This window comes from Physeter macrocephalus, chromosome 1, assembly GCF_002837175.3.
Source record: "Physeter macrocephalus isolate SW-GA chromosome 1, ASM283717v5, whole genome shotgun sequence".
Lineage (NCBI taxonomy): Eukaryota > Metazoa > Chordata > Mammalia > Artiodactyla > Physeteridae > Physeter > Physeter macrocephalus.
The window spans coordinates 61,142,092-61,161,656 of NC_041214.2; the positions used below are offsets into that span (position 1 = coordinate 61,142,092).

Genomic DNA, 19,565 nt, shown 5'->3' on the forward strand with positions numbered 1-19,565 from the left:
TTCCCCAGGGATCTGAGATCACACTGTGAGAACTGCTGTTCTAACCTCAAGTCTATATTTTTCCAAGACTAGACCTTGGTACATTGAGTGAATGACCTTCACAATCTGGCTCTAAGCTCCCTTCACTGCCTCAAGTCCCACAGTTTTTGCTAAGTATCCCCAAACTAGCCATACCAGAATAAACCCTCTCCCTGAAAGAAAAATGTAGAGTCTGAGCTCAAGCTTCTTTGCAGGTGGCCATGTTGTACCTTCTGTCTGGAACTACTTCCTTCTCTCCTCGTAGGGGTTCCCACTCTAGACTTCAGGGCTCTGCTGAATGTCACCCACCCCAGTCCCAGCCAGATTTGATCACTTTCCAAGGATAGCACTTTGCTTTTACCCCTATTCATTTTACTCTACTCCATTGTTTCCTTGTGAGTTGGTCATGTGTGTGCTTCCTCTTCTTTCACCCCACCGTCCTGTAACGAGCACCTACCCAGCAATAAGCTCTTGGAAGACGCCCAGAACCTGAGTCTCCCTGAAATACGGGGGCGAAGAAACTATGTGGCACGTGAATCTTTGATCCCTCATTCCTGGCACCTGAAACTTATTCAAAACTGTTTTATTTGCTTTGTCTAATTATTCTGAAATGATAAATTATCACTGGCTGATGGGACTGTGGGCGATATTGTTTTCTTTGCACTTGACTCAACATATTTTTACAATTATTAACGTTATACAACGTTAAAGTGTTTCTCTATAACTTAGCTGCTAATAGTCAGGAAACACTTATGTATGACACACAGCTCTATGTGCTTTATATACATATTAATGCATTTAATTATTTATACTTTTAACAGCAGAAATAAGTAGAGGCATGAATATCCAACTCATCTGTATAGAGATTCTTTCTATATAATATTCCATATGTGCATAGTCTATTGTTGCCTATAACTTGCATATCCTTATGTTATCTTGGCTTTATCTTCATGTTCCAAATAGAAGATTCCAGACCTTCTTTGTGTCCCATTTCCTGAATTCCTCATGGAAGATTGCTCATTTTATGGTCAGTCAATAGGAGATCGTAACATCAACACACAAACCTAGCACTTTAACTTTGCATATCTCAATTAGCAGAATGTTCTCCTGGAAACAAATACATCTCTCAGTGGCCACCAGGGAGTCTCATTAACTGGCTGCGTTCATAAAGTTCAGTAAAACATCTACGAGGGAATGTTTTCCCCGAAGATGGAATTCAAAATGGATTGTTTTGTAAAGGATTTTTATCTCTTAGAATAACCGGAAAACAGAGTGTTTGAAGTAGTGACATGACACACTACTCATTACTAACAAAGGGCTCTCCTCCCCTTGCACCCAATCTGAACTACTCATTTCTGTGTAGATGCAGAAGCTTCTGCAGCAAGGAAAGAAAGAATGGGCTGGAGTTACTGTTTAATTGGCCACAAGCTGGATACTGGCTGTCTGCTTGGCTCCTGCTGTGCTGTGACTGTCAGGCCTGAGGTGATCATGGTCGCAGACTAAGCTCCATGGGTGCCCGCTCACTCTGTGATATCCACAGCCTGGCCCTCCCTTTCCTCTCAGAAGGCCTGTGGTCCTTGCGGCATCTCCACTCCAGAGGAGCCCGCTTCCTCATTGACATGCAGGGAGCGCTCCCATAAGCAAAAGCTGCAAAGCGTCATTACCGTGGTCGGGAGACAAACAACACTCGCACTGCATACCAAGTGGCACCACATTTAACTGAATCATTTTATTATGAATACATTCTGGGCTGCCACTGTGAGCCACTTGCCTAAACTATGCTGGCAAAATGGATCTTTGCTAATTACATTTCATGCATATTTCAGATCTTTCCATGGGGATGCAGGAGGATGGTGTTCATAAAAGGGAATTTTACAGCCAGGTTCACTTGCATTTGGCATCAAAACCCAAACTAGCGGGTAACAAAGATAAGTTCAATTACATTCCATGTTGTGTTTGTTTTAGCTGGAATGTTTCCTCCTAGTAACTCTATCAGTGCTGCTGTGGTCACTGGTTGAAAACGAAATCACTCTTCAAATCCACCTGAATATACATTATTGCAGAAATGCACACAGTTATTAAATCATTTCTTTTCCACATTTCCTTTTCTATATTTGTCCTTAGATTGAATTAAGGAAATAAGCCTCCGGATGTGGGGACATGTCAGGAGAGTGACAGAAAAACATCATTACCTGCTTCAAGACTGAATTGTAAAGCACACAAGAGACTGCTTTCTTGTGGCTTTTCACCCTCTTGCCGGAATCACTTTTCATTCCCAGCAATGCTAGCTGGTTATTAAGTGAGATGAAAAGTTGTCCGTGGGCTTCATCAAAGTGGAAGAGACATCTGAAGTCCTGACTTTTGCAGAAAGAACAAGCTATCCTCTGGATGGACAGCTGGTGCTGAATATCCCAGAGTCTCAAAAGCTGCATGAAAAGTAACAGTCACATGAGTATGTCAAGAATAATTCTAATTTTTTAGCCAGATTTTCTCTAGCTCACCCTCGATCCCAGGCAGGCTCTGCATAGTGCTGTAATTGTTCACACTTCTCTCATAGCACATATTTTTTGTATTTCCCTTCTCTGTTTCAGTATTTCCTCAATTGTAATCTCTTCTAGGGAAGGGATTGTGTTTTGTCTCAGTCCCCAGAAAAGTGCCTGCATTTAGTAGGTGCTTATGGTAGGCAGAGTAATCATCTTCAAAGATGCCCATGTCCTAATCCCTGGAAAATGTGAATATGCTATCTTACATGCCAAAAGAGATTTTGCAGATGTCATAAATTAAGGCCTTTGAGATGGAGAGATTATCCTGGTTGATTTGGGTAAGTCCAATGTAATCACAAGGGAGATCAGAGTGATGGGATGTGAGATGGACTCTACCTAATGTTCCTGGCTTCAAGGAAGGAGAAAGGGGGCCATGAACCAGGAGAGCTGGAGAAGGCAAGGAAACGATTCTCCCCCAGAACCTCCAGAAGAGAAGACAGCCCTTGGAGCACCTTGATTTTAGCCCAGTGAGACCCAGGATGGAATTCTAACCTACAAAACATTAAAGGTGTGTTGTTTCAAACCACTGAGTTTGTGGTTGAAGGTAGGATGGTAGATGTCGACGAATACAACCTCTTTTGATAGATAGATAATATATGTATATATTTTTTGATGAAATAAAAGACTTGTTATTAAATGAAATCAAGTTCAGATAAAACACAATTAAGACACAAAAAATGACATGCAGATGGAACAAGGTGAACACTGAAGGAAATGGGAAGAGCAGCTTTGCAGATGCAAGTGTTGCCACTGTCAGTCACGGTGCAGAATTAACACAGGGCAGTGAGGGAGTCAGAGTGAAGACAGCGAAAATCCTCTCCAATAGGGGCCAGTGGGCCAGCTCTAGGGCCAAACTTTTTGGATTCTGATTTTGGCTCTATCCCTTACTGCAGGGTGACCTCTAGTAAGTTTCTTTGTCTGAGTTTTTGATGTGGTACCTACCTAATCTGATGCTATGAAGAGTGAATGAGAGCCCATGTCAAGCATTTAGCATGATGACCAGTATGTGGTCAGTGTTCAGTAATTTTTTTTTCATTATTAACTGTATTTTATTCTTTTTATTGTATAAACATTAGAACTTAAGAGCAAAAAAGTTTCTTTCAAATAAACTAGTGCATCTTATCCAGCATGAGAATTATTTTAAATTATCTATAAAAGATGACCTCTGTTTACACGAGTGTTTATTACTCCATAGGGCAGGCTACCCAGTAGTTTTTAACCTATTTTAAATCATATACTCCTTTGGGGGAAAAAAAAATCATTTGAAAACGATGGTCCAGCCCCTCCTCCTAAATGCATATACCCATACATGCACACAATTTTCCACATAATTTCTTTGGATACATAGACACACACATATCCCATACAGATCCTGATATCCCATGGGATAGGAATTCCTAGAGTAATCATTATGATTAGCCAAAGATGTCCTCTTCTACCTTTTGATTCTATCCTACCCTCTTTTCCTACATAAGCCTCTTCGTATACCTCTTTGTCCAGGGTAAATGGCTCCAGTTCTTTCAACATCATAACATCATTTTTAGATCCCCCTCCACCATGGCAGCCTCTTGATTCTCTCACTTTGTCTTTTTTTTTCCATTTTCTCTCCAGGGGAGGATGGTCATCCAGGCCTTGTTTACTTTTTAAAAAATATAGTAAGATATGTCCATGGTGTAAAATGCAATAGCACTGAAGGAATTTTTCTTCAACCCATCTCTCTCGGCCTCAAGTCCCACTCCTCAGAGACAGTCTTCTTTAACTCTTTTTGAGTTATGGTTTTCTCCGTAACACCAAATAATAGCTCTGTGTGTGTGAGTGTGTGTGTGTGTGTGTGTGTGTGTGTGTGTGTGTGTGTGAACATAGCATATATTAATCATACATTGAATGACATTCTCCTCTGAAAGTAATGCAGATACTGACACTCATTTTCTCCCTTTCTCTTCCCACTGCCCCAATCTAATCATTGTATTTTTTTAGTCCTATTGTTATTATGCTCTAAAATAATACACTTACACATTAATTACTGCACTATCAATATAAGACAGTATCTCTCTGCTCACTAATATGTAAAATGAATACCTTAGGGTCCTCAAGAACCTGTTTAAGCAAAGTGCTCAGAGTTGAGCCAATATTGCAGGTGTGTTCTAACCACTGTTACAGGCACTGTGACTTCTTTAAAGCAGCCTACTTTTACGTGAGCTGATTAAGTCACTCCAACATGCATTGCCCATACCTTGGGGTTCTGACTGAGCAAAACTCTAAATCTTATTCCCATGAACAAATAATCAAGCCAGACATCTACCATCCTACCTTCCAAAATCTGATGTTGTAAGCTAAAACTAGGATTTTTCTAGTTTCAAAGTGTAAAGATATAATTTTGAATCCTAATTCTATTATATTGATAATTCCTCCCTGATTTGTCCACACATCCCATGGAATACAGTAGATGGTCAATAGATATTTTCTTAATTTGTTGAAGGTTGTGGTTCATTTAACAACTATGTTTTTATCCGACTCACTGTTAAAAATATTAGCTAGGATAAGTCCAAAAATATAAATAACACTTCCATAAAAAAGCTTGCCTCACTTCTACATGGTTATTTACCCAATTGCAGATCTCATCTAATTCACAATGAAATTTTATGAGACTTTTTCAAACATCTTGCAGAAATAAGTATGCTCGATGTATAGGGTAACCTCTCCATTTACTAACACATAACAAACTTAAACTGACCTAGTCAAATTCTACCAGATAAGCAGCATTACCAATCCCTCTAATCCCAAGAATATATATTTATAAAGTAAATTTGGTTTTCCTGGCAAGAATTTTTTATTAAACAACTTATTCTAGTTCTTAAACCTTACTATTTTTATTTAAAACATTCTGGCCACTCTCCAGAAAATGTTTATCCTCAAAATTATAAACTCTACAAGAACTAAGACTTGCAAATATATTCCAAAGTGTTCTAAATATAAATAGGATTGATAAGCTATTATTTTGAATGTTAAAACCACATATATCAGATGCATCTAGATCATTCTCAAACACTCATATAACTTACAATAGTCATATCGTCATTGTTCAAAATCTTGTCTTGTTTGGTATGGACTCCCTCCTAAAATACTGAAATTAACTTCATTTCAGAAAAATAATCTGGGGCACGGTTGAGTATAGATTAACAATAACTCAACAGTATTAATGGACTATAATTTCCCCAGAATCATTTCTGCATGGTGTTAAAATCATTTATGTTGACTTTAATATTTCATTGACATTTAGTCACATAAATTAAATGAAAAATTAAAAATAGATGAGTGATAACCTCTACTTTATGACAGGTGAGTTCTTGCTATTAGCAATTAAAATTAGAGGTACATTTTTTAAGCAAAATGTGTATATTCATTAATTTTTCTTAAAATTAATTTTTACTTTTCTTCTTTCCCTTCTTCCCTTGAAGAACCCTTGACTCTCGTAATTAGTGATCCTACTAAGTCCCCTTCCATCTTTAATTCTCTAATTTTTCTTTCTGCTGAGAATCAAAGCCAACAACATTTACATACTGTCATCAATGTTTAAAACAGTGTTTCAGCATTCTCCCAGAAATCATATCATGGTAGGTGACCTCTCATATGGTTTTCAATTTTTTCTACACTTCACATTCTATATCAGTGGTTTTTAATCTTGACATTAGAAACACCTATGGTGTTTTAGAAATTGCTTATGTTTGAGACTATTCTCAAACCTATTAAATCAGACTCTCTGAGGATGGGGCTCAGGCATTAGTTTTTTGGTTGTTTTTTTTTAAATTTCCCAAGTAATTTCATTGTATTGTACTTTAACTTCTCAATTTGGTTTTAAGATCAATGCTAATCTCCTTGAACAAGACATCTTTCTCTCAGCTTAATCAGTAATATCATGTGGCTTGGCTTTAAACCAGATAACTGTACTCCCCTAATCAGTCTATATCTTTTTAATCAAGAAAAATATCTCACATTAATTCTATTTTATTAATCAAGTCCTTTTGCAAAATATCACTTAAATATCTAGTTAATATTTGAGAATCCTTGATTTTCCTCTTTTTTTATATTCAAATTGACTTCTGGAATAGAATTAGATCACATTTCAGAAAGGAGTATATTTAATATCATTTTCCATTCCAATATCCTAGAGAAGTTTTCTTTATTCTTAGTAGGAAAAATAAAGAAATTGGTAAACATGCAGGCTTAAAAATTATAATTAAGTAACTGATTATTTTTTAATTTATATTTTCCATATATTTTAATCTAAACTGTACTTTCTATTTTCATCATGATACCTGAGAACTTGTGTTGTTTGTCCAAACTCAGACTTACTAAGCCTAGTCCTTGAAATGCTTTATATAGGGGCTCTTTACTTCATCTCCATTTTTATAGTATTAGGAGGAGTAAGCATCCAAGCTTGTGATTTTCTATCAAGGCAAAATTTAGCTTTTCATATAATGATGAGGATTTATTTTTCTACTTAATCTTTTTTTTTTTGCGGTATGCGGGCCTCTCACTGTCGTGGCCTCTCCCGTCGCGGAGCACAGGCTCCGGATGCGCAAGCTCAGCGGCCATGGCTCACGGGCCTAGCCGCTCCACGGCATGTGGGATCTTCCCGGACTGGGGCACGAACCCGTGTTCCCTGCATCGGCAGGCGGACTCTCAACCACTGTGCCACCAGGGAAGCCCTCTACTTAATCTTTATCTTGTTTCAACTGTTACCGAGTTAATCATGCAGGATTATAAAAGCAAATCCTGTACTATTCATATACACTAGCACTAGAAACAAGTGGATTGGGACTCCAGACTCCAGACATCTCGATCCTAGTTTTAATATTACTCAGGTCTGTCAGCTTAGGTATATTATATTACTTCTCTATTTCCAACATCACTTTCTTAGATTAGGATGCGAGGGTATCAAAAGGCAGGAAGATAAAGAAAAGTCACAGAAATATGCCATGTCACTTTCATATAGAAATAATGGTAGGTTCCCACTGATGACCAAATAGAATGAAATAATAGTAAAGTGTCAGCAACATGTTGAAATGACAACGGAAGGGAAGGTTTTCATTAGATTCAGATAAAAGGAAAGTCTTTCAAAAAGACACCAAACCAAATAACCAAAGAGCAAGCACCAGTCGACTGAAAAAGCATGGGTTTGTTTTGAACTTAGAATTAGAAATAGCAGTAAAAGGAATAGAACATCCACTGGTGCTCAGAAGAGTGTTGGGAGTTGCAGGAAAACACAGAAGTGGAAGACAAGGATCTTTCCCTTCCATCAAACATGTGAGGGGAGAAAGTGACAATTTAGCTAAGTGTTTAACTGGAAAACAACCAGAAATGCAACCGACGCGCAGAGAGGGGAGAGAGGTATGGCAGGAGATGTCCCTGGAGACCTTGGATGTCGAGAGGACCAGAGATGAGCCCCGGAACTGAATGTTTACCAGCAGGAACTTCAATGGCAGAGAAGAGAAGGGGCAGGAAAAAACTCTTCCTCACCTCAAGGGACCAGAGACAAAGACCAATTCAGGGGCCCCTCCGTCTTTCTAACTCTTCCCAACATCTGCTTTCATATGACACATGGGTAAAATAAAGAGTAAGAAATATCAAGATGTTAATAAGAAAAAGAGGTGTCCTAAAGCATCACCCTTCAACCTGAGAGGTATGGGGGAGCGGGGGAGACGTGCCAGGGCTGGCCGCCTGGGAGGAAGGAGGACGACTTCCAAGAGGCAGGACACAGTAAGGCAATGCTGCAGAGATACCTGTTGTTACCATTATTATGTCTATGCTCACACCACCCCCGCCCTGCCACACACACACTTTTGAAAGTCAATAAACTGAAGCTTAGACATGATAAATAGTCTGCCCAACATTTGAACTCATATTTCTCTAACTCAGCAGTTCTCAGAACTTTTGATCTCGGAATCCCTTTATACTACTAAAAATTATTGAAGAATCCAAATGGCTTCTATTTATGTGGGCAATAGAGACAGAGACAGAGGTAGAGATAAAGACAGAGACAGACAGAGAAACATATATATTTACCAAAGAAGAAATTTAAACTGAGAAATTGTTGAAACACAGGAATACAAAAGCACATATTCCTTTAGCCATCAGAGCAACGATGTCCTCACTCATCATATAGCCTCTAGAAAACTCCATTGTACACTCATGAAACAAGAGAGGAAAAACTAAACAGCAAGTTAATATTATAATGAAAAGAGCTGTGATCTTGAAGATCCTCCGAAAGGATGACTTCCCCAGGGATCTGAGATCACACTGTGAGAACTGCTGTTCTAACCTCAAGTCTATATTTTTCCAAGACTAGACCTTGGTACATTGAGTGAATGACCTTCACAATCTGGCTCTAAGCTCCCTTCACTGCCTCAAGTCCCACAGTTTTTGCTAAGTATCCCCAAACTAGCCATACCAGAATAAACCCTCTCCCTGAAAAAAAAAATGTAGAGTCTGAGCTCAAGCTTCTTTGCAGGTGGCCATGTTGTACCTTCTGTCTGGAACTACTTCCTTCTCTCCTCGTAGAGGTTCCCACTCTAGACTTCAGGGCTCTGCTGAATGTCACCCACCCCAGTCCCAGCCAGATTTGATCACTTTCCAAGGATAGCACTTTGCTTTTACCCCTATTCATTTTACTCTACTCCATTGTTTCCTTGTGAGTTGGTCATGTGTGTGCTTCCTCTTCTTTCACCCCACCGTCCTGTAACAAGCACCTACCCAGCAATAAGCTCTTGGAAGACGCCCAGAACCTGAGTCTCCCTGAAATACGGGGGCGAAGAAACTATGTGGCACGTGAATCTTTGATCCCTCATTCCTGGCACCTGAAACTTATTCAAAACTGTTTTATTTGCTTTGTCTAATTATTCTGAAATGATAAATTATCACTGGCTGATGGGACTGTGGGCGATATTGTTTTCTTTGCACTTGACTCAACATATTTTTACAATTATTAACGTTATACAACGTTAAAGTGTTTCTCTATAACTTAGCTGCTAATAGTCAGGAAACACTTATGTATGACACACAGCTCTATGTGCTTTATATACATATTAATGCATTTAATTATTTATACTTTTAACAGCAGAAATAAGTAGAGGCATGAATATCCAACTCATCTGTATAGAGATTCTTTCTATATAATATTCCATATGTGCATAGTCTATTGTTGCCTATAACTTGCATATCCTTATGTTATCTTGGCTTTATCTTCATGTTCCAAATAGAAGATTCCAGACCTTCTTTGTGTCCCATTTCCTGAATTCCTCATGGAAGATTGCTCATTTTATGGTCAGTCAATAGGAGATCGTAACATCAACACACAAACCTAGCACTTTAACTTTGCATATCTCAATTAGCAGAATGTTCTCCTGGAAACAAATACATCTCTCAGTGGCCACCAGGGAGTCTCATTAACTGGCTGCGTTCATAAAGTTCAGTAAAACATCTACGAGGGAATGTTTTCCCCGAAGATGGAATTCAAAATGGATTGTTTTGTAAAGGATTTTTATCTCTTAGAATAACCGGAAAACAGAGTGTTTGAAGTAGTGACATGACACACTACTCATTACTAACAAAGGGCTCTCCTCCCCTTGCACCCAATCTGAACTACTCATTTCTGTGTAGATGCAGAAGCTTCTGCAGCAAGGAAAGAAAGAATGGGCTGGAGTTACTGTTTAATTGGCCACAAGCTGGATACTGGCTGTCTGCTTGGCTCCTGCTGTGCTGTGACTGTCAGGCCTGAGGTGATCATGGTCGCAGACTAAGCTCCATGGGTGCCCGCTCACTCTGTGATATCCACAGCCTGGCCCTCCCTTTCCTCTCAGAAGGCCTGTGGTCCTTGCGGCATCTCCACTCCAGAGGAGCCCGCTTCCTCATTGACATGCAGGGAGCGCTCCCATAAGCAAAAGCTGCAAAGCGTCATTACCGTGGTCGGGAGACAAACAACACTCGCACTGCATACCAAGTGGCACCACATTTAACTGAATCATTTTATTATGAATACATTCCGGGCTGCCACTGTGAGCCACTTGCCTAAACTATGCTGGCAAAATGGATCTTTGCTAATTACATTTCATGCATATTTCAGATCTTTCCATGGGGATGCAGGAGGATGGTGTTCATAAAAGGGAATTTTACAGCCAGGTTCACTTGCATTTGGCATCAAAACCCAAACTAGCGGGTAACAAAGATAAGTTCAATTACATTCCATGTTGTGTTTGTTTTAGCTGGAATGTTTCCTCCTAGTAACTCTATCAGTGCTGCTGTGGTCACTGGTTGAAAACGAAATCACTCTTCAAATTCACCTGAATATACATTATTGCAGAAATGCACACAGTTATTAAATCATTTCTTTTCCACATTTCCTTTTCTATATTTGTCCTTAGATTGAATTAAGGAAATAAGCCTCCGGATGTGGGGACATGTCAGGAGAGTGACAGAAAAACATCATTACCTGCTTCAAGACTGAATTGTAAAGCACACAAGAGACTGCTTTCTTGTGGCTTTTCACCCTCTTGCCGGAATCACTTTTCATTCCCAGCAATGCTAGCTGGTTATTAAGTGAGATGAAAAGTTGTCCGTGGGCTTCATCAAAGTGGAAGAGACATCTGAAGTCCTGACTTTTGCAGAAAGAACAAGCTATCCTCTGGATGGACAGCTGGTGCTGAATATCCCAGAGTCTCAAAAGCTGCATGAAAAGTAACAGTCACATGAGTATGTCAAGAATAATTCTAATTTTTTAGCCAGATTTTCTCTAGCTCACCCTCGATCCCAGGCAGGCTCTGCATAGTGCTGTAATTGTTCACACTTCTCTCATAGCACATATTTTTTGTATTTCCCTTCTCTGTTTCAGTATTTCCTCAATTGTAATCTCTTCTAGGGAAGGGATTGTGTTTTGTCTCAGTCCCCAGAAAAGTGCCTGCATTTAGTAGGTGCTTATGGTAGGCAGAGTAATCATCTTCAAAGATGCCCATGTCCTAATCCCTGGAAAATGTGAATATGCTATCTTACATGCCAAAAGAGATTTTGCAGATGTCATAAATTAAGGCCTTTGAGATGGAGAGATTATCCTGGTTGATTTGGGTAAGTCCAATGTAATCACAAGGGAGATCAGAGTGATGGGATGTGAGATGGACTCTACCTAATGTTCCTGGCTTCAAGGAAGGAGAAAGGGGGCCATGAACCAGGAGAGCTGGAGAAGGCAAGGAAACGATTCTCCCCCAGAACCTCCAGAAGAGAAGACAGCCCTTGGAGCACCTTGATTTTAGCCCAGTGAGACCCAGGATGGAATTCTAACCTACAAAACATTAAAGGTGTGTTGTTTCAAACCACTGAGTTTGTGGTTGAAGGTAGGATGGTAGATGTCGACGAATACAACCTCTTTTGATAGATAGATAATATATGTATATATTTTTTGATGAAATAAAAGACTTGTTATTAAATGAAATCAAGTTCAGATAAAACACAATTAAGACACAAAAAATGACATGCAGATGGAACAAGGTGAACACTGAAGGAAATGGGAAGAGCAGCTTTGCAGATGCAAGTGTTGCCACTGTCAGTCACGGTGCAGAATTAACACAGGGCAGTGAGGGAGTCAGAGTGAAGACAGCGAAAATCCTCTCCAATAGGGGCCAGCGGGCCAGCTCTAGGGCCAAACTTTTTGGATTCTGATTTTGGATCTATCCCTTACTGCAGGGTGACCTCTAGTAAGTTTCTTTGTCTGAGTTTTTGATGTGGTACCTACCTAATCTGATGCTATGAAGAGTGAATGAGAGCCCATGTCAAGCATTTAGCATGATGACCAGTATGTGGTCAGTGTTCAGTAATTTTTTTTTCATTATTAACTGTATTTTATTCTTTTTATTGTATAAACATTAGAACTTAAGAGCAAAAAAGTTTCTTTCAAATAAACTAGTGCATCTTATCCAGCATGAGAATTATTTTAAATTATCTATAAAAGATGACCTCTGTTTACACAAGTGTTTATTACTCCATAGGGCAGGCTACCCAGTAGTTTTTAACCTATTTTAAATCATATACTCCTTTGGGGGAAAAAAAAATCATTTGAAAACGATGGTCCAGCCCCTCCTCCTAAATGCATATACCCATACATGCACACAATTTTCCACATAATTTCTTTGGATACATAGACACACACATATCCCATACAGATCCTGATATCCCATGGGATAGGAATTCCTAGAGTAATCATTATGATTAGCCAAAGATGTCCTCTTCTACCTTTTGATTCTATCCTACCCTCTTTTCCTACATAAGCCTCTTCGTATACCTCTTTGTCCAGGGTAAATGGCTCCAGTTCTTTCAACATCATAACATCATTTTTAGATTCCCCCTCCACCACGGCAGCCTCTTGATTCTCTCACTTTGTCTTTTTTTTTCCATTTTCTCTCCAGGGGAGGATGGTCATCCAGGCCTTGTTTACTTTTTAAAAAATATAGTAAGATATGTCCATGGTGTAAAATGCAATAGCACTGAAGGAATTTTTCTTCAACCCATCTCTCTCGGCCTCAAGTCCCACTCCTCAGAGACAGTCTTCTTTAACTCTTTTTGAGTTATGGTTTTCTCCGTAACACCAAATAATAGCTCTGTGTGTGTGAGTGTGTGTGTGTGTGTGTGTGTGTGTGTGTGTGTGTGTGTGAACATAGCATATATTAATCATACATTGAATGACATTCTCCTCTGAAAGTAATGCAGATACTGACACTCATTTTCTCCCTTTCTCTTCCCACTGCCCCAATCTAATCATTGTATTTTTTTAGTCCTATTGTTATTATGCTCTAAAATAATACACTTACACATTAATTACTGCACTATCAATATAAGACAGTATCTCTCTGCTCACTAATATGTAAAATGAATACCTTAGGGTCCTCAAGAACCTGTTTAAGCAAAGTGCTCAGAGTTGAGCCAATATTGCAGGTGTGTTCTAACCACTGTTACAGGCACTGTGACTTCTTTAAAGCAGCCTACTTTTACGTGAGCTGATTAAGTCACTCCAACATGCATTGCCCATACCTTGGGGTTCTGACTGAGCAAAACTCTAAATCTTATTCCCATGAACAAATAATCAAGCCAGACATCTACCATCCTACCTTCCAAAATCTGATGTTGTAAGCTAAAACTAGGATTTTTCTAGTTTCAAAGTGTAAAGATATAATTTTGAATCCTAATTCTATTATATTGATAATTCCTCCCTGATTTGTCCACACATCCCATGGAATACAGTAGATGGTCAATAGATATTTTCTTAATTTGTTGAAGGTTGTGGTTCATTTAACAACTATGTTTTTATCCCACTCACTGTTAAAAATATTAGCTAGGATAAGTCCAAAAATATAAATAACACTTCCATAAAAAAGCTTGCCTCACTTCTACATGGTTATTTACCCAATTGCAGATCTCATCTAATTCACAATGAAATTTTATGAGACTTTTTCAAACATCTTGCAGAAATAAGTATGCTCGATGTATAGGGTAACCTCTCCATTTACTAACACATAACAAACTTAAACTGACCTAGTCAAATTCTACCAGATAAGCAGCATTACCAATCCCTCTAATCCCAAGAATATATATTTATAAAGTAAATTTGGTTTTCCTGGCAAGAATTTTTTATTAAACAACTTATTCTAGTTCTTAAACCTTACTATTTTTATTTAAAACATTCTGGCCACTCTCCAGAAAATGTTTATCCTCAAAATTATAAACTCTACAAGAACTAAGACTTGCAAATATATTCCAAAGTGTTCTAAATATAAATAGGATTGATAAGCTATTATTTTGAATGTTAAAACCACATATATCAGATGCATCTAGATCATTCTCAAACACTCATATAACTTACAATAGTCATATCGTCATTGTTCAAAATCTTGTCTTGTTTGGTATGGACTCCCTCCTAAAATACTGAAATTAACTTCATTTCAGAAAAATAATCTGGGGCACGGTTGAGTGTAGATTAACAATAACTCAACAGTATTAATGGACTATAATTTCCCCAGAATCATTTCTGCATGGTGTTAAAATCATTTATGTTGACTTTAATATTTCATTGACATTTAGTCACATAAATTGAATGAAAAATTAAAAATAGATGAGTGATAACCTCTACTTTATGACAGGTGAGTTCTTGCTATTAGCAATTAAAATTAGAGGTACATTTTTTAAGCAAAATGTGTATATTCATTAATTTTTCTTAAAATTAATTTTTACTTTTCTTCTTTCCCTTCTTCCCTTGAAGAACCCTTGACTCTCGTAATTAGTGATCCTACTAAGTCCCCTTCCATCTTTAATTCTCTAATTTTTCTTTCTGCTGAGAATCAAAGCCAACAACATTTACATACTGTCATCAATGTTTAAAACAGTGTTTCAGCATTCTCCCAGAAATCATATCATGGTAGGTGACCTCTCATATGGTTTTCAATTTTTTCTACACTTCACATTCTATATCAGTGGTTTTTAATCTTGACATTAGAAACACCTATGGTGTTTTAGAAATTGCTTATGTTTGAGACTATTCTCAAACCTATTAAATCAGACTCTCTGAGGATGGGGCTCAGGCATTAGTTTTTTGGTTGTTTTTTTTTAAATTTCCCAAGTAATTTCATTGTATTGTACTTTAACTTCTCAATTTGGTTTTAAGATCAATGCTAATCTCCTTGAACAAGACATCTTTCTCTCAGCTTAATCAGTAATATCATGTGGCTTGGCTTTAAACCAGATAACTGTCCTCCCCTAATCAGTCTATATCTTTTTAATCAAGAAAAATATCTTACATTAATTCTATTTTATTAATCAAGTCCTTTTGCAAAATATCACTTAAATATCTAGTTAATATTTGAGAATCCTTGATTTTCCTCTTTTTTTATATTCAAATTGACTTCTGGAATAGAATTAGATCACATTTCAGAAAGGAGTATATTTAATATCATTTTCCATTCCAATATCCTAGAGAAGTTTTCTTTATTCTTAGTAGGAAAAATAAAGAAATTGGTAAACATGCAGGCTTAAAAATTATAATTAAGTAACTGATTATTTTTTAATTTATATTTTCCATATATTTTAATCTAAACTGTACTTTCTATTTTCATCATGATACCTGAGAACTTGTGTTGTTTGTCCAAACTCAGACTTACTAAGCCTAGTCCTTGAAATGCTTTATATAGGGGCTCTTTACTTCATCTCCATTTTTATAGTATTAGGAGGAGTAAGCATCCAAGCTTGTGATTTTCTATCAAGGCAAAATTTCATCTCGATCCTAGTTTTAATATTACTCAGGTCTGTCAGCTTAGGTATATTATATTACTTCTCCATTTCCTCACCTTTATACAGAAGGGGATGCCGCCAGCTCTAAAATTCTGTCAATTTTGTCTAGAATGTACTGAAATTGCTCAATCCACATTACCTATAGATTCCAAAATAACAAAAACTGAAGCAATTTCAAGAAGGTATATTGTGAAGACTGGGCTAAAGAAATGTAGTCTAATTTTACAAAAAATTTCTTCCAGCCCCCTGCCAGAGATGGACAGAATCATTTCACATAGGCATAATAAATAAATAAACAAAACTTTTCTTTTATCCTATAAATATTAGAATTATAAATGGGTAACTTCATGGATGGGTGGGTACAAAAATATACGTATGGATGGATACAGAATCTGTTTTCAGTGCACTTTTTAAAACCAAATCAGCATTATTTACATATTGGCAACATGTCCAAATTTAATTCAAAGTAGTTGGGGGAAAAAAGATTCATAATTTCCTAATAATGATATAAAAGTGAGGGAAAAGTAGAAGACAGACTTACAGAACTGCATCAAAATGAGATTTGTTTGGCTGCATCAAAGAGAACTGCATCAAAATGAGATTTGTTTGGCTGCATCAAATATTTGCTACTAACTCCTACCATCCTGTAGGGCATAGATATAAAATGACAATAAGAAAAAGAGAGAGAAAGTATATATCGCTAAGGGGATTTTGAAGACAGCAGTGCAGCAGCTCAGCTCTCCGGGATAATCCACAAAAATGGATAGCCTACTTGCAGATAATAGGATAACAGGAACTGAGGGCATTGGCTCTCCTGAATATACCTTTATGTATTAACAAGTCTATTTATTTAGAATTTAAGCCTTGGATAATCCACAAAGGCATAATCAGTGAATGCTTAAAGGCAATTTTGTTTGACATGATATATGCTAGCACAAGTATTCGACTGAATACCTCAGCTAATGTTTTTATCTTGAGGTAATATAACAGATCTTCCTTTAAGAAATATTTTTGCCATTTTTTTCCTCAGGATTGAGGTCCACCTTAAAATATTAGTGGGAGGTTAAAATCTTCTCTTGTGCTATTCATTGTTAAATTGTTACCATAGCCATTATCATCTATTTTTCATTCTTTTCAACAAAAATGAAAGAAGACATACAGCTCTAGGACACAGATTTCTATTGTGTGCCTGTGTATTCTATCATTGACCTTGAAAAAGTCAAAATGTTTCTTAATGCTATGAATTGTTCTGCAAAAATCTCATTAATTTCCCAATTGAAGTTCAGCAATAAATTTAACTAATATCAAAATTTTATTTAATTGGCTTTCTTTTTTCAGAACAAAAGTCCTTTGGGGAATTTTAAAATTTCAGTTAAATTGATTTTTTTGCTATTATCATTGCTCACATAACACTGAAAAACATAACAGAATTTTTCGCAGTCTTTAAACAAAAGTTTTCTAACTTTGCCTTTCAAAGATCACTGTTCCTCTTTTACTTCACAAAGTAAACCTAAACACTTTAAATATTTTTCTTTCTTTTTTAACTCAATATTTATACTAACAACTGCTTTGAAGAAAGTAAGTGAAAACCAGCTAGAACAAGGGAATCTTGGTTCAAGTATCATTCCAGACTAGGTTTTTGTGGAGGGCCTTCCTGCTTCAAAGAAAAACAACTCTGAATAAAACATAATTTCTGCTGCCTTGCTGGACCTTCAGGGATTGGAGACAATCTTCACAGGTCCAAAAGAAGAAGGAGGAAAAAAGAAGCAAACTTCACAGGGAGACAGTGAACAGTAGGCATAAATGAGTAGATTATAACCAGGAGAGAGGGCAGACAGCAGAAACAAGAAGAACTACAATCCTGCAGCCTGTGGAACAAAAACCACATTCATAGAAAGATAGACAAAATGAAAAGGCGGAGGACTATGTACCAGATGAAGGAAAAAGATAAAACCTCAGAAAAACAACCAAATGAAGTGAACATAGGGAACCTTCCAAAAAAGAATTCAGAATAATGATAGTAATGATGACCCAAGACCTCAGAAAAAGAACGGATGCAAAGACTGAGAAGATGCAAGAAATGTTTAACAAAGACCTAGAAGAATTAAAGAACAAACACCTAGAAGAATTAAAAATCAAACAGAGATGAACAATACAATAATTGAAATGAAAAATAACTAGAAGGAATCAAAAGCAGAATAACTGAGGCAGAAGAATGGATAAGTAACACGGAAGACAGAATGGTGGAATTCACTGCCACGGAACAGAATACAGAAAAAGAATGAAAAGAAAAGAAGACAGCCTAAAAGACCTCTGGGACAACATTAAATGCACCAACATTAGCATTATAGGGGTCCCAGAAGGAGAAGAGAGAGAGAAAGGACCTGAGAAAATATCTGAAGAGTTTATAGTCGAAAACTTCCCTAACATAGGAAATGAAATAGCCACCCAACTCCAGGAAGCACAGAGAGTCCCAGGCAGGATAAACCCAAGGAGAAACACACTGAGACACATAATAATCAAATTGACAAAAATTAAAGACAAAGAAAAATTATTAAAAGCAACAAGGGAAAAACAACAAATAACATAAAAGGGAACTCCCATAAGGTTAACAGCTGATTTCTCAGCAGAAACTCTACAAGCCAGAAGGGAGTGGCACGATATATTTAAAGTGATGAAAGGGAAGAACCTACAACCAAGGTTACTCTACCCGACAAGGATCTCATTCACATTCAACGGAGAAATCAAAAGCTTTACAGACAAGCAAAAGCTAAGAGAATTCAGCACCACCAAACCAGCTTTACAACAAATGCTAAGGGAACTTCTCTAAGTGGGAAATACAAGAGAAGAAAAGGACCTACAAAAAGAAACCTAAAACAATTAAGAAAATGGTAATAGGAACATACATATCGATAATTACCTTAAAAGTGAATGGATTAAATGTTCCAACCAAAAGACACAGGCTCACTGAATGCATACAAAAAGAAGACCTATATATATATATACTGTCTACAAAAGACCCACTTCAGACCGAGGGACACACACAGACTGAAAATTAGGGGATAGAAAAAGATATTCCATACAAATGGAAATCAAAAGAAAGCTGGAGTAGCAATACTCATATCAGATAAAATAGACTTTAAAATAAAGAATGTTAAAAGAGACAAGGAAGGACACAACATAATGATCAAGGGATCAATCCAAGAAAAACATATAACAATTATAAATATATATGCATCCAACATAGGAGCACCTCAATACATAAGTCAAATACTAAGAGCTATAAAAGAGGAAATTGACAGTAACACAATAATAGTGGGGGAATTTAAAACCTCACTTACACCAATGGACAGATCATTCAGACAGAAAATTAATAAGGAAACACAAGCTTTAAATGACACAACAGACCAGATAGATTTAATTGATATTTATAGTGCGCACGGAACATTCTCCAGGATAGATCACATCGTGGGTCACAAGTCCAGCCTCAGTAAATTTAAGAAATTGAAATCACATCAAGCATCTGTTCTGACCACAACACTATGAGATTAGAAATCAATTACAGGGAAAAAAAACCCATTAAAAGCACAAATACATGGAGGCTAAACAATACGTTACTAAATAACCAGGAGATCGCTGAAGAAATCAAAGAGGAAATCAGAAAATACCTAGAGACAAATG

The 19,565-nt window shown here is 37.2% G+C and overlaps 1 protein-coding gene across 1 annotated transcript in view; it reads right to left on the reverse strand.

The window, feature by feature from the left end:
- WDR49 (WD repeat domain 49) overlaps positions 1–19,565 on the reverse strand; it is a 149,361-nt gene that overhangs the window by 70,333 nt on the left and 59,463 nt on the right. Inside the window, 1 exon segment of the mRNA XM_024124198.3 lies at positions 11,050–11,283. Coding sequence (XP_023979966.2) covers positions 11,050–11,283 — 234 coding nt within the window.